The following is a 12,361-nucleotide window of genomic DNA, read 5'->3' as shown; positions in this document are numbered from 1 at the left end:
TAGATATCAGCCAAAGCTACAAATACTTAAGGCTGGATTTTAATGAAAGGTTCATTGTTATGAATGTGTAAAAAATAGTCCAAAGGGGATGGAAAGCAGCCTTTCTACTACAAAACAGGTGCAGGTCAACTGAGATATGGAACTAGAGTGTAATCAGCTCCTTATTCAAGATACTTATCACCTTGGTGCTTCTTTATAGATTTGTGGTATGAAGTCCAAGAATCCAAAAAGTGGATGGAATCGGATTAAAATAGTATAGAAATCTTTTATATCACTCCTGTGTTTAAAAGCATCCACAGAATATGAAATTTTGCTGGCAAAATTGGACCATACTCACTTGAGTTGGAGGCAATGGAGGACACAATTTTGACAGGAAAAAGATGGCTGATATGGACAAAAGTAGAATACCACACCAAATCATAAAGGAGGTTCTGTAAAGAAGATAAAAAACATGGTCGCTACAATGCAAAAGATGGCTAGAGAATTGGGGCATAAAAGTGGAGGATTGACCGCATGATAAAGGTGTTGAAGTGCCATGTATGTGCAAGTTGTAGGAGGAAAAAGTAAAGAGAAAGCATACAAAAAGCCAGAAATACTATATTGAACATTTAGTCTTACAATGATGATTAATGTGCAAGAATATATTAAACTCAATATGCCATGGACAAAAAAAACACATCCAAGCCCAACTCTGGACAAGCTTGCACAAGTTAAGGTGTGACACCAGGAGGAGGAAGCAACCCAAGAAAGAGTGGAATAGCGGGCCTTGCCAAGTATGTTGATTAAAAGAGGCATAAACAGACAACTGAACAACTTGTAGCCACATTAGAAAGGGCTCAGTGGTAGAAGAAGGTGATACACAACATTTCAAGGTAGTTTATTAGCAAGAAGGACAGCAAGGATGATGCACCTCAAGAACAAGTTATTCTAGGTCAACTCACAAGTCAAGATTAATCCTTAACTAATTAGTATGTGTACCCTAAGATCAAAGACCTTTGGGGTGCTTGGCACACCACAGGGGTCATGCAAATGAGTAGTTCTAGAGTGGGGAATGCACTATAGTCCACCCACCCCCATGTACTTAAGCATTTTTTTCTACATTTTCAGTCTTTATTTTCTTTTGTAAAAGCTTGGGCAACAGAGGTCATGCAAATCAGTAGTTCTAGAGTGGGGATTGCACTATAGTCCACGCACCGCCATGTATTTAAGCAGTGTTTTCTACATTTTCAGTCTTTATTTTCTTTTGTAAAAGATTGAACAACAAGATATAACACCTCATCTGCTAAACCTATTTGACCTGTGGAAGCTTAATAGAATTAGTTAATTTACTAGCTCAACATAAGTTGACTCTTGTATAGTACTATCATTAACTAAAGTATTAATCAGTGTGCAGTGAGATTGGCATTTAATGGGCAATAAATGTTATTTCCTGGTTTTGAATGGAATGTTTATGTAGGTCCATAAACTTGTAGCATATCTTCCCCCTTGAGGAGACTCATTTTCTCTAGTAAGTATTGACTGCCTTGCCAGGCTGACTTTTTTTTTAGTCTTGTTTTATCTCAATTAGAGTGATAATTGGTCATTGTATCCAAGGGAAAGTGTTATATATCTGGAGGTGGAGAGTTGTTTGATTTTTATTTTATTTTTGGGTATACCCTATCTTTAATTTTGAAGGATTTCAATGTTGAACTTTATGTAACTTGGCTCATGCTTTGTTTAAAATCTTTTGATTTTTCTATCTTTTGACGATTGGTTATAATGCCAAAATTCAATTGAGGTCCTAAAGAGGATTTTCATCAATTCTATGTTTTGCATTTACAATATCATGTTCTTGAACCACCCTCTATTTGGAAAAATCTTAAAGGATAGCAATTTGACTATTTTAACTGAAGACATTTTTAAGGAGTGTATCCTGTAAATGTTGTCACTCCATCTTCTACCACCAAAAATTGGTCACTCTTTCATATTGATGTGTAGCAAGATTACCTCCTGGACCTACAATCAAAAATATTTGTGTCCTTGAATGAAGTGCAACACTAGAGACACTTAGGAAAGCTGCCCACTCTTACCATAGAAACTCTTCCTCTCACTTTAGGCCAATTCTTTTATGGTACAAGGGGGAAACCCTAGAAAAGAATGTTTAAGATGTTATTTAGAATAAAAGGAATAGTGAACCAAGACCAATCTCTATCCAATTAGACGATGGAGTCAAGATCAAAGAGCAAGAGGGTTTATGCAATGGAGAAGATGTAATTAACCCATCCGTTGGTGTGCCATAATTTGTCCAAAACAAACTTTCAGATTATGCAAGAATAAGTGAGAACCTTTATATAAGATACATCACAGCCATGAGATTACAGCCAAGAATAATGTGCGACCATTGAACAAAGAAAGAACAGCCATAATATGAAACCTGCGATGAAGTAGACAAAGTAGGACATCCTTTTTATTGAACAAACAACCAACAATACATCATTCTTCAAATCTGATTTCACAACAAGATCAAGAGAAACATAGCGTGTCACACTTAATATTTCTCCTTACTAGGAGCCTAGGACAACCCTCAAAAATGGAGTGAATAGCCCTAACTAAAAATCAGAAGAAGAAATATCCTTCAATAATTAATGGTTACATCAAGGATTAGACAATGTTCCACCAAGGTTCCGGGACGAGGGGGCGAGGGAGCGAGGGGGCGCGGGAGCGGCCTATGCAAAAGCTCCCTACCATTTTTTAGGAAACGTGGGGGAGCGTCAGGGTCTTAAAAATTTATAAATATAAAATATAATTTATTAATTGAGTCCACTATGACAATTTGGTTTGAATTGAAAAGCTGAAAAGCATGATCATTGATATGAATATCATTTGACATTATCCAAATTTATAATATCATATAAAATAATAAATTTAAAATTCTAATTCAGCTTGGTCAAATTCTAATTTAGATTTTGGTCAGACAAAGGGAGAGCTTCAGCTTCATAAGGTAGCCACTGAATTCTGTGAAAAGGTAAATGAACAGATCAGGAACACTGCATTGGCAGTAGAAGGGGCAACTACAATGGGTTGTCCAGCTGTATTGGATCCAACAGCTAGAAAGTTTGTTATATTATATATAATATAGACAGTACACCATATGCTGAAAGAAGAGTTTTAGTTCCAGGAGAGATGAGAAGATCACATGAAAGAGTTTCTGACAGTTTACTATCAAATGACATTGACTGCAGGATGACCATCTGCGAACCAACTTGGGTGACCAACGATGGCATGGATAATTTGTCTACCTTATTAGAGCAATGCCATGCAATTCAAACTTCAAACTAGCAGTGTATTTCAGGGGTGAAAATAATTTTCAGACCTGAGAATTCAAGCTGAGCAACTGTGGTCTGTGTAAATTTTGTAACTGTATAAATTCATATATAACGACAGTTCCTGAGATTTCTTGTTGCCCATAGTATTTTGTCATGCTTGCAGTAAACGCATGTTAGTCTATAGTCCTCCCAATTATTTCCCACATGACATAGGTGCTGCTTCCATAGTTTGTATGTCAAATGTCATGCAAATTAAAAACACAAACTGAATGTCTCATATTCTTTGCCTGTCACTCCAGTTATCTCCCCACTGTAATCCAACCACCACTTGAGAAAAAAAAGAGAAGTTTTAAAAGGGAAAATTCATGTACGTGCTATATGGTCCAACAAATTTCCATGATACTGACCCTCTAAAATAACGCTCTTTGAAATCAAAAGACAGCACAAGACGTTATCCCCATACAGAACATGAGTAGCTTTGTACCACTTTAGGTCTATTAAATCATAAACTATAAGCAAGGCCATTTTTTTGGGAGCGTGGGGAAACGTCCCCTCAGGGAAGGGAAACGTTTCCCTGGCACGTCCCCCTGAGTTTCCTCCATTTTGGGAGCGTGGGGAAACGTCCCCTACTCGTCCCCAAGTCCCCGGAGCGCGAGGGAGCGAGGAAACTAGACCCCTAAGGGGGGGGCAAGTCCCCGTGGAACACTGGGATTAGAAAGGGTTTACAACCTTGTAATATTCCTAATAGGAAATTAACATTATATATAGAGCTATGAACCAGGAACAGCAATGCATAAATTAAAAATCAAACACATAAATCAGTAAGCCAACAAAATAGGGCAAAGTAGCTGAGCCATTTTATTAAAATTGGAGAAATGGGTACATATGAGTGAGAACAATGGAACCTGGCTTGCTCATGCAAGCAATGCAAAACCCAAGTGGGAATCTGATGACCCAATTGCTGGAATGGTTGCACCACAAAATCTGCGCACTCTCCAAAAATTTTGTCAACTGCTTCTGGAATGGAACTAGAATTCTGCCCTCACCACTGCCTGGAAACTTCTGCAAAAATAGCCCTGGCCTCCTCTCATCAAACCCACAAAAACCCAGAAAGGGTTTGGGTTGATTCCATCTGACCTGGAAACCCCCAAAAAGTGTGAATTGTCCTCTTTGGCTGGCTATGCGCACTACAGGAAAAACTCTACTATGATGTGCCCAAATCCTCCACTAAAGTTCCACCAAAACCCCACACAAAATCCCCTCTGGAAACTACCTTTTTCCTCCAACCCAAACTCCTTCGGTAACAAACCTTCCTCTAACCCTGCACAAGCTTTATCCAGTGAGCCCTGTGCACTACCAAACTGGAGAAATTCAGCCCACCAAATAGCCTCGACTCCTACCCTGCAAAATGCTACCAAAACTCCAGTCTCAAGATGGAAAATCTCTCTGCAAATACCCGGATCCTCCAACTCACTCCAGCTACAGCAATCTATGCTCCATGAACTGCCTCTGTGCCCAAGAAATGAGCAGAATTGGGTAAACTCCTGAAATGTAGCTTTGTGGTAGCCCTGAACTGGACTCCAAAAATACCTCACTAGGGAGACACTCGAAGTTCTTTGAAATGAGGGTGGAATTCCGCTTGAAACTCCTGTGCTAAACAGCATTTCTCTTCTTGCACTCAACAGTTATAAGGAAGTTTGATTTATGAAGAGAGATAGGCAAAAGATCCCAAAATGAAGGCCCTCCTTGTCTTATTTATAATTGTTGGCCCTCTCTCCCTTGGTGGGCCCCATCTTCCACTAACTTGCACCCCCTTTTTCTCTCTCCTCATCCACAAGTGTAAATTGCCTTTTTGGGGTTCAAATCGCCTCCTTGTGGCCCCCACATTCCACTAAGGCCTTTCTCATAAGTCCCAATGTCAAAAATGCCTCCAATGCAAAAATGACAAAATTGGGTTATTCCTAAGCAATTTAGAAATTGGGGATATCACAAACTTCTACCCTAATCTATTCCTAAGTGACAAACTTGCCCTTCTCTAATCATTCATGAAAAGAGAAGATAAGTGGAAAAACCTCAATCTGAACTTGTTCTTTGACTTCTTCGTCCTAAAGGATCTTCAACTAAGCTTGGAGGGGAACTCCCACACTTCCAACCATGCCTTTAGCAAATGAATCTCTCCTCCATTGATATCCTTCAAATAAAACCCTAATTCAGAAGATTATTTCCTTTTAGAAGGCCTAGAATCCTCCTTAGGTTTGCATTGTGCATGAATAAAACATGTCCATTTTGCTACTTATCATCTTTTTATTTCATGAGATCTTTTTAAAACATGCATTTTTATTATTCATTTGAGGATTTGACGACATCAACAATCCTGCATGGAATCTCATCATGCAAATTTTTTTCCTCCAAATATGTAGAAAAGGCCTGAAACAAAGTGTCATTACCACTCAATACCTCAAAAGGTGAAATACACTGCCAAATATGTGAAAACGGATTAAATAATGTATCCTTGCCCCAAAAATTCTTCTTGAAGGGGAAACTCATCTCTAAATATGTAGAATATACCTCAAATGTTGATGTGCATGAATAAAACATGTCCATTTTGCTAGAATTTTGGTTAATTTCTTTTGTTATTTCCAATTTCCATTTTTATTTTAGAATTCTTATTCCGTTTTATTTGGATTCTTCAATATTTTTTCCTATTTTTGAGGATTTTTTCTTTTATTTTTATTTTTAATTTTGACTTTATTTTTTCATTCTAACATTCCTTTGATTAAATAATAGATAAATGACTAAATAATTAAATTTTTAAAAAAAAATGATTGTTAAGATTAAGTCATTGCATCTCTACTATTTGTTAGTTCTCTAATTCAACTATCCATCTATGTCCTGATGATGAACCACAATAGTGGTTCGAAACACGTTGACATGAAAAACTTTGTGATTTCGTGCAGAAGAACTTTTGGTATAACTTATCGTCTTTTTACTTCATGAGATCCTCTTAAAACATGCATTTTCATTATTCACTTGAGGGTTGACGCCATCAACAATCCCACATGGAATATCATCGTGCAAATTTTCGTCCTCCAAATATGTAGAAAAGGCCTCAAGCAAAGTGTCTTTACCCCTCAATACCTCAAAAGGTGAAATATAACTCCAAATATGTGAAAACGAATAAAATAATGTATCCTTGCCCCAAAATTTCTCCTTGAAAGCGAAACTCGTCTCCAAATATGTAGAATATACCTCAAATAATGTGTAATGCCCCATTAACACACTTTAATATACTTTGAATTCCTTTTCACACAAAATGTCCCTCCCTCTTAAAGGGGGTATATTAATGATCAAGCAACCAAACGTTTTTTTTACTCATGGAGTGAGATGCTCCACAGCAAATGATACTTACCATCCAAATATCTTCAACACCACATGTCATCACTCTCAGCGATGCATTGTTTCTTTAGCTTCTTTCTTCACCCATATCATTTCTTGGGCTTCCTCCAAGATAGGTCATTTTGATCCTCTCGGCTTTGTCTTGCCACACAACATGCTCTAAACCTCATATAATGTAGGGCAATCCCTTTTTGAGGTTGTGTCTAGTCCTCACCTCACCATAAATCACACCTTGGACAATTTTAGATGTAATTTATTCATCCTCTATGGTTTGCTTGTTTGCTTGTTCATATCCTCATCTACATAGTCTAAGGTACTAGATAGTAGGCACAACCAAGGAAACAAGTTCCTCATCAATGATGCAACAAAAGATAGTGTAAACCATGTAACCAACATGCTCTAAACCTCATGTAATGTAGGGCAATCCCTTTTTGAGGCTGTGTCTAGTCCTGACCTCACCATAAATCACACCTTGGACAATTTTAGATGCAATTTATTCATCCTCTAGGGTTTGCTTGTTTGCTTGTTCATATCCTCATCTACATAGTCTAAGGTACTAGATAGTAGGCACAACCAAGGAAACAAGTTCCTCATCAATGATGCAACAAAAGATAGTGTAAACCATGTAACCATGCCTCTAAATTAGTGTCAAGTGCACCCAAGTGGAACCTCATTGTGAAGTGTCTTTAGAAAAGTCTCCATCAATACCTCCCAAGTCTCTTCTTGCAAACTATAGCTACCACTAAACTCCAAGGTTGGTTGTGCTAGTGAGAAAGAAAAGCCTGTGAAAATGTGAAATTAACTATGCATTTCAAGGGGTAACAATGAGCATCTCTTTCTTTTTTCTTTTTCATTTTTGTTTTTTGCAAAATATATCTTATAGTTACATAAAAAATATTTACAAACAACAGAACAACAGTCAAAGAGTATATACAGTGGGTTTTATATCCTCTTACAAAGAGCTTCTAGAGTAAACAAACTTATATCAAATCTTCTAGAGGGTGAACAAGGAAAAAACTTTCAAGCACTGCCAAATCCCAATGAGAGATGAGTGAACAAATCACTACAGCCACTAAACAATATTATGCACCAGTGGATCCAACCCTAAAGGAAAACAAAACAATGGTCCTTAATGAACACCCAACAACTCATTGCAAACTAACAATCCTCAAAAATATGTTTCATCCTCTCATAGAGGTGACAAACAAGCAATAGACCTACAACTTATAAGACAATTGAATGGACCAAACAATGTGAATTTTGCACAACAACCTATCCTCGCGAACACCCATCTTGCATTAAAAACCAAGGTTAGTGGATGTCATTGATGTAAACAATAAGTAAAGCCAATGAAAGTCATAATGCTATGACAATTTACGAAAACTCCACTCGAATCCCTCCAAAACAACCTTGGCATTCCAATGTTCAATTTGAAGAGATCCTACTAGGGAATAAGCACTAACAACTCCATAATTGAACATTGATTAGGGGAGAGGAGGACATACTCATAGGACAAAAACGGCCAATCTTTCAAAGATTGAGTAGTTGCATCCCACAAGTCTCCCCAAAAGGAGATGTACATCCTACTCAATCAACGAGCATACAGGCAAGGCAACTCAACAAGACAACTGCCCTAAGACCTCCAACTCCAATAGTGCTTTGTGCCAAATCCCAACTTGCCCTATTACCCTCCATATTCCACCTTACCAAGCATGCTACTACTTTCCATGCCAACAAAAACCCCTAAATATTAGTGAGCCCAAAACATAAAACAAATGGGGGAAATCGATGTATCACACAAAACAAAAACCCCATCCCCACACCTTCCTTGCATATTGTGCTAATAACATCCTATGTCAAAACATAACCTGCCATAGAGCATCACCTTCTAGACACCTCACGACCCATTTGCTTGTCAAAATGGAGCCCTAAGTTGCAAAATCAACCAAACAAGCCCTCCTTCATCCTTGGGCATAATATACACATCCCAAGGAACTAAAAGGAGACCCTCTCTCCACCATACTTAGAATAAAAGTATGATCTCAAGATCTACTCTAGCCTCTAAAACTATGCCCCAACTAGCATCCAACACGAAACATAATAATTGTGCAAAGGCTGAAAGATTTGTCCAGCCACAATCTCTCTTTCTTGCATTCTAAAATTAGATAATTCATGTTTTGTTGAGAAAAAAGTTACACTAAACATCTAGAAATGTTCAAAACCAACCCATGGAATAAGAAAGAGACCATTATAGGCAATGAGACACAAAACGTTGTCACCTTAACCACAGCAACCATTGAAATAAGTTTAAACAAAACGGGTACTAAATTCTAAGTTTCTAACACATCAAGGCATTGTACTTAAAGCATTACTAATTAGATCTACTGATGCCTAAAAGACATTAGTAAGTTAAGGAAAAGAAATTGTGTCCTCAATTATGCAACATTAAATCCTTGGAAGTAAAGATATTGGAAAAAGAATATGCATGCCAACAACTATCGAAGTGGCTAAATAAACATTTTAAATACTAAATATCGTCCTATATTTATGTTGCCTGTGACTCCCTTTTGTCCACTATAAACATAGAAAGACTCGTGAAGAAAATGCTTTGATCTTGCTATCCTCCATAAATGCTAAACAATGTTGCAACCGGAATATTCTGTGGGTTAGCTAGAGATGTATTTTCATATTTATCTGCACTGAACAAAATGTTAATGTACATCGACAATAATGTTCCATCCTTAGAGGAGCTTAGAGTATTCACTGAATGGAGGAATTTTCCTCAAAGGAATTTAGAAAGTATTATGAAGTTAGAAATGTCTTCCATAGTAGAATAATCATTAGTGTATTAGCCACTGAGGACACACCACATAAAACATTATCTGTCCAGCAGTTTGCCAACTACAAACCCACAATATTTTTAAGCAGCTAATAGAAAGTAGATCATGAAGTACAGTGTAAGTTCTCCAAGACTTGTTTGTAGAAGAATTTTTCACAACTTGTGAAAGCACCCGTGTCACCAAATATTGCAGCTATTAAGTAAAACCCCAGTGAATAGTCAACATCTTTAACTTAAAGCTATGGACGTGTCATTTATTGTTTCACTGAAACAACAATCTTGCCATCACATCTCCCCACCTAGAAATAACCATTTCCTAGGTTATTCAACACTGTTTAATTGCCTGGTTGCAGGAAGGACTCGCTAGATGATCTTACTCCTGCTAGTCTAGACTCCATATAGCAAAACAATAATAAATTTGCAAGCACATTTTTTCCTGGTGAGTACATTTGATAAATACTGATTCTTCAAGGGGCACATATTAAACTGCTTAAAACTCTCTCCATTAACGATTAATCTAAACAAGATATGGAGATAGGAGGTTAGGAATTTATCTTTTCTTCTTAAGCATTTTCAAGCAGTTGGGACCCAGTGCAAGTTTAAATATGGGTTTCCCACCCCTCCCCGTAAATATTAAATAAAAAATAAAATAAAATAACTCCAGTGCTACATCGAACCGAACAAAACACACTTTCTTCATGTGAAGACAAAACTTATTCAATTGGAACCCAAGAAAAATGCGAATTCTATTAGAATAAGTGTATCTTCTTTGTAAAGATCATGCAATCGGAAGAATTATAAATATATAATCACAAGTCTCACATAAACAAGGATCCGCAATGAACATTCCAGAGTTGTTCACACACCAACCCCAAGGGGAATTTTGGGAATTTTGTAAATTTTTACGTAAAGATTATTTCCGGTACATGGGAGTTGATCTCGAAACATTTTGATCAAACCATCAGAGAGACTAAGATTCTGCACAAAATTAACTGAAAAGACTTGAAATCTCTGACCTTGAGTAGCTGACAGAGAGTGAGAAAGTCAATTGCCGACGAAGGAGAGGGTGGGGAGGAGTAACAAGACTGAACGAATTGTTCGTCTTCTGCTTCCTGTTCTTCCGAATAAGCGCCATTTTCACGCTCGGCTCCGGGAAGGGCCCTAGGTTTCACTGAGCGTCTGAGGTGCTGATGCTGCATGCTTACTGTTCTCCAGCATTCTTCGCGGCAATTGAACTTTATAGGATTAGAAAAGCAAGGAGATGGCGATGGAGATGGAGAGTGAGGATTCATCGATCGTCGGAAAAAGGATGAATTAAGGATCGCTGTGTTTGTCCCCATTTCTGTCTCAGCAAAGAAAGGGAGGAGGAGGAATTTGCCGAATCTGGAGTAATTATTTATTGAATCTGAAGGGGCGATCCCTGTTCTCCTTGTTCCCCTCAATTGCCGGTTTCATGCTTAACACATGTTTTCTTAAACTCGGAAGTTGTAGCTGCAATTTTTTAATATATTTGACTCCCTGTTCAAACCTTTTAGAACGGGTAAGGAGGCGATTGAGGACAAAATGCTCGGTGCCATGGCACCTTGTCACTAGTTAGGTGAAAATTTAAAATCAAAGCTATTATTAACGTTAATTAGTTGGTGAATGAGGATGTTGAGGGAGGGATGTACACTAAAAGACAAGGTAAGAAAGACGGAGGAGAAATGTGAAATGTGAGTGAAGTTTACTTACATGGTCAATGGTCATTGTTGAATTGATTTAAATTGATGGATGGATGTTTTATTAAAATTGATTTATTAAGTTTATGGGCATAGAATAGATGGTTGTTAATGTATTTTATGGTGAAAAGGTTGTTAGTTCGAAATTTTGGGGGTACAAATCTAGCCATACTAAGGGTTGGTGTGGCCCAAGCTAAGTGCGATCTTTGGGTGATTTTGATAGCTTAGATGCCCTTGAGTCGCGGCTACTCAAAACAACAACAAAATTTATTTATTAAAAAAATATATTTATATTTGTAATTGAAAATTTTTATTTGTATTAAGAAGTTTTATAGTGGTGGGGAGGATGGAGATTGATAATAATGATAATAATCTAATTTTAAATTTAAGGTGAAGCCAAATATCAAATTGGTGTATAAGACCCCTATAACACCAAATTGGTGAATGAGACCCTTTTGTTTGTAAGACAAGGAATCCACTTCTGCACAACGATTTGACTGCTCATGTCTATGGAGGTGTACATACTCTAACCCCCTTTGGGTTTGAACTTGTACCTCTTACCAAGAAACACATGTCCTTAACCATATAAGATTGATAAAGAAATGGAGTAAGTTAATCTTATAATAAAAGTATTATTTGACCAATTATAATAATAATAATAATAAAATGTAAGCTTGGTAGATCCTTCCATTTTCATTAATATAAAAGCAAGTTACATCCACATAACAGATAGTTAGGTGGCCTCAACTTGCCCTGAAGGAAATCAAGTATGTTGGCCACATAACAGCGTGATATGCCATCCAATAACAAAAAATAATTAGTCTTTCTAACCAAGCTAAATAAGGTTGTATGTCTTTGCCTTGCCTAGATATTATTTGCCTATAAACAAAATGAGCAACATTTTGGAAATCAAAAACTTCGCGCATACAGAAGAAAACAAAAAACTGAGAAACCAGCTAGCAGGCCACTCTTCTCCCTCAGCAGACACAGACTTAACCGAAGTCGGGTCCTTAGCATTAGAACCCGAAAGCTCTGTCTGTGAAAGAATGCAAGGGAGGTGATCTTCAATTCGATGAAGGTGACCATCCTGTTTTTGCATCTAA

General features: G+C 37.4%; 1 protein-coding gene across 2 annotated transcripts in view; it reads right to left on the bottom strand.

Annotated features, from left to right (window-relative positions):
* LOC149181300 (uncharacterized) overlaps positions 1-11,056 on the bottom strand; it is a 78,597-nt gene extending 67,541 nt beyond the window's left edge. The window contains exon 1 of one of the 2 annotated variants that reach the window (XM_089416550.1): positions 10,557-11,056. In XM_089416550.1, coding sequence (XP_089272676.1) covers positions 10,557-10,880 — 324 coding nt within the window. In that variant the 5' untranslated portion in view covers positions 10,881-11,056. The remainder of the gene's footprint in view (positions 1-10,556) is intronic. The other variant, XM_089416549.1, reaches the window with a different exon arrangement.
* Between the last annotated feature and the right edge of the window lie 1,305 nt (positions 11,057-12,361).

Source organism: Pinus tabuliformis, chromosome 3_2, assembly GCF_031772625.1.
Source record: "Pinus tabuliformis cultivar Carrire ecotype Pingquan chromosome 3_2, CPIR1, whole genome shotgun sequence".
In the NCBI taxonomy this organism is placed as follows: Eukaryota; Viridiplantae; Streptophyta; class Pinopsida; order Pinales; family Pinaceae; genus Pinus; species Pinus tabuliformis.
The sequence above is the reverse complement of the archived record's forward strand: the minus strand, read 5'-3'. Positions and strand labels throughout refer to the sequence as shown.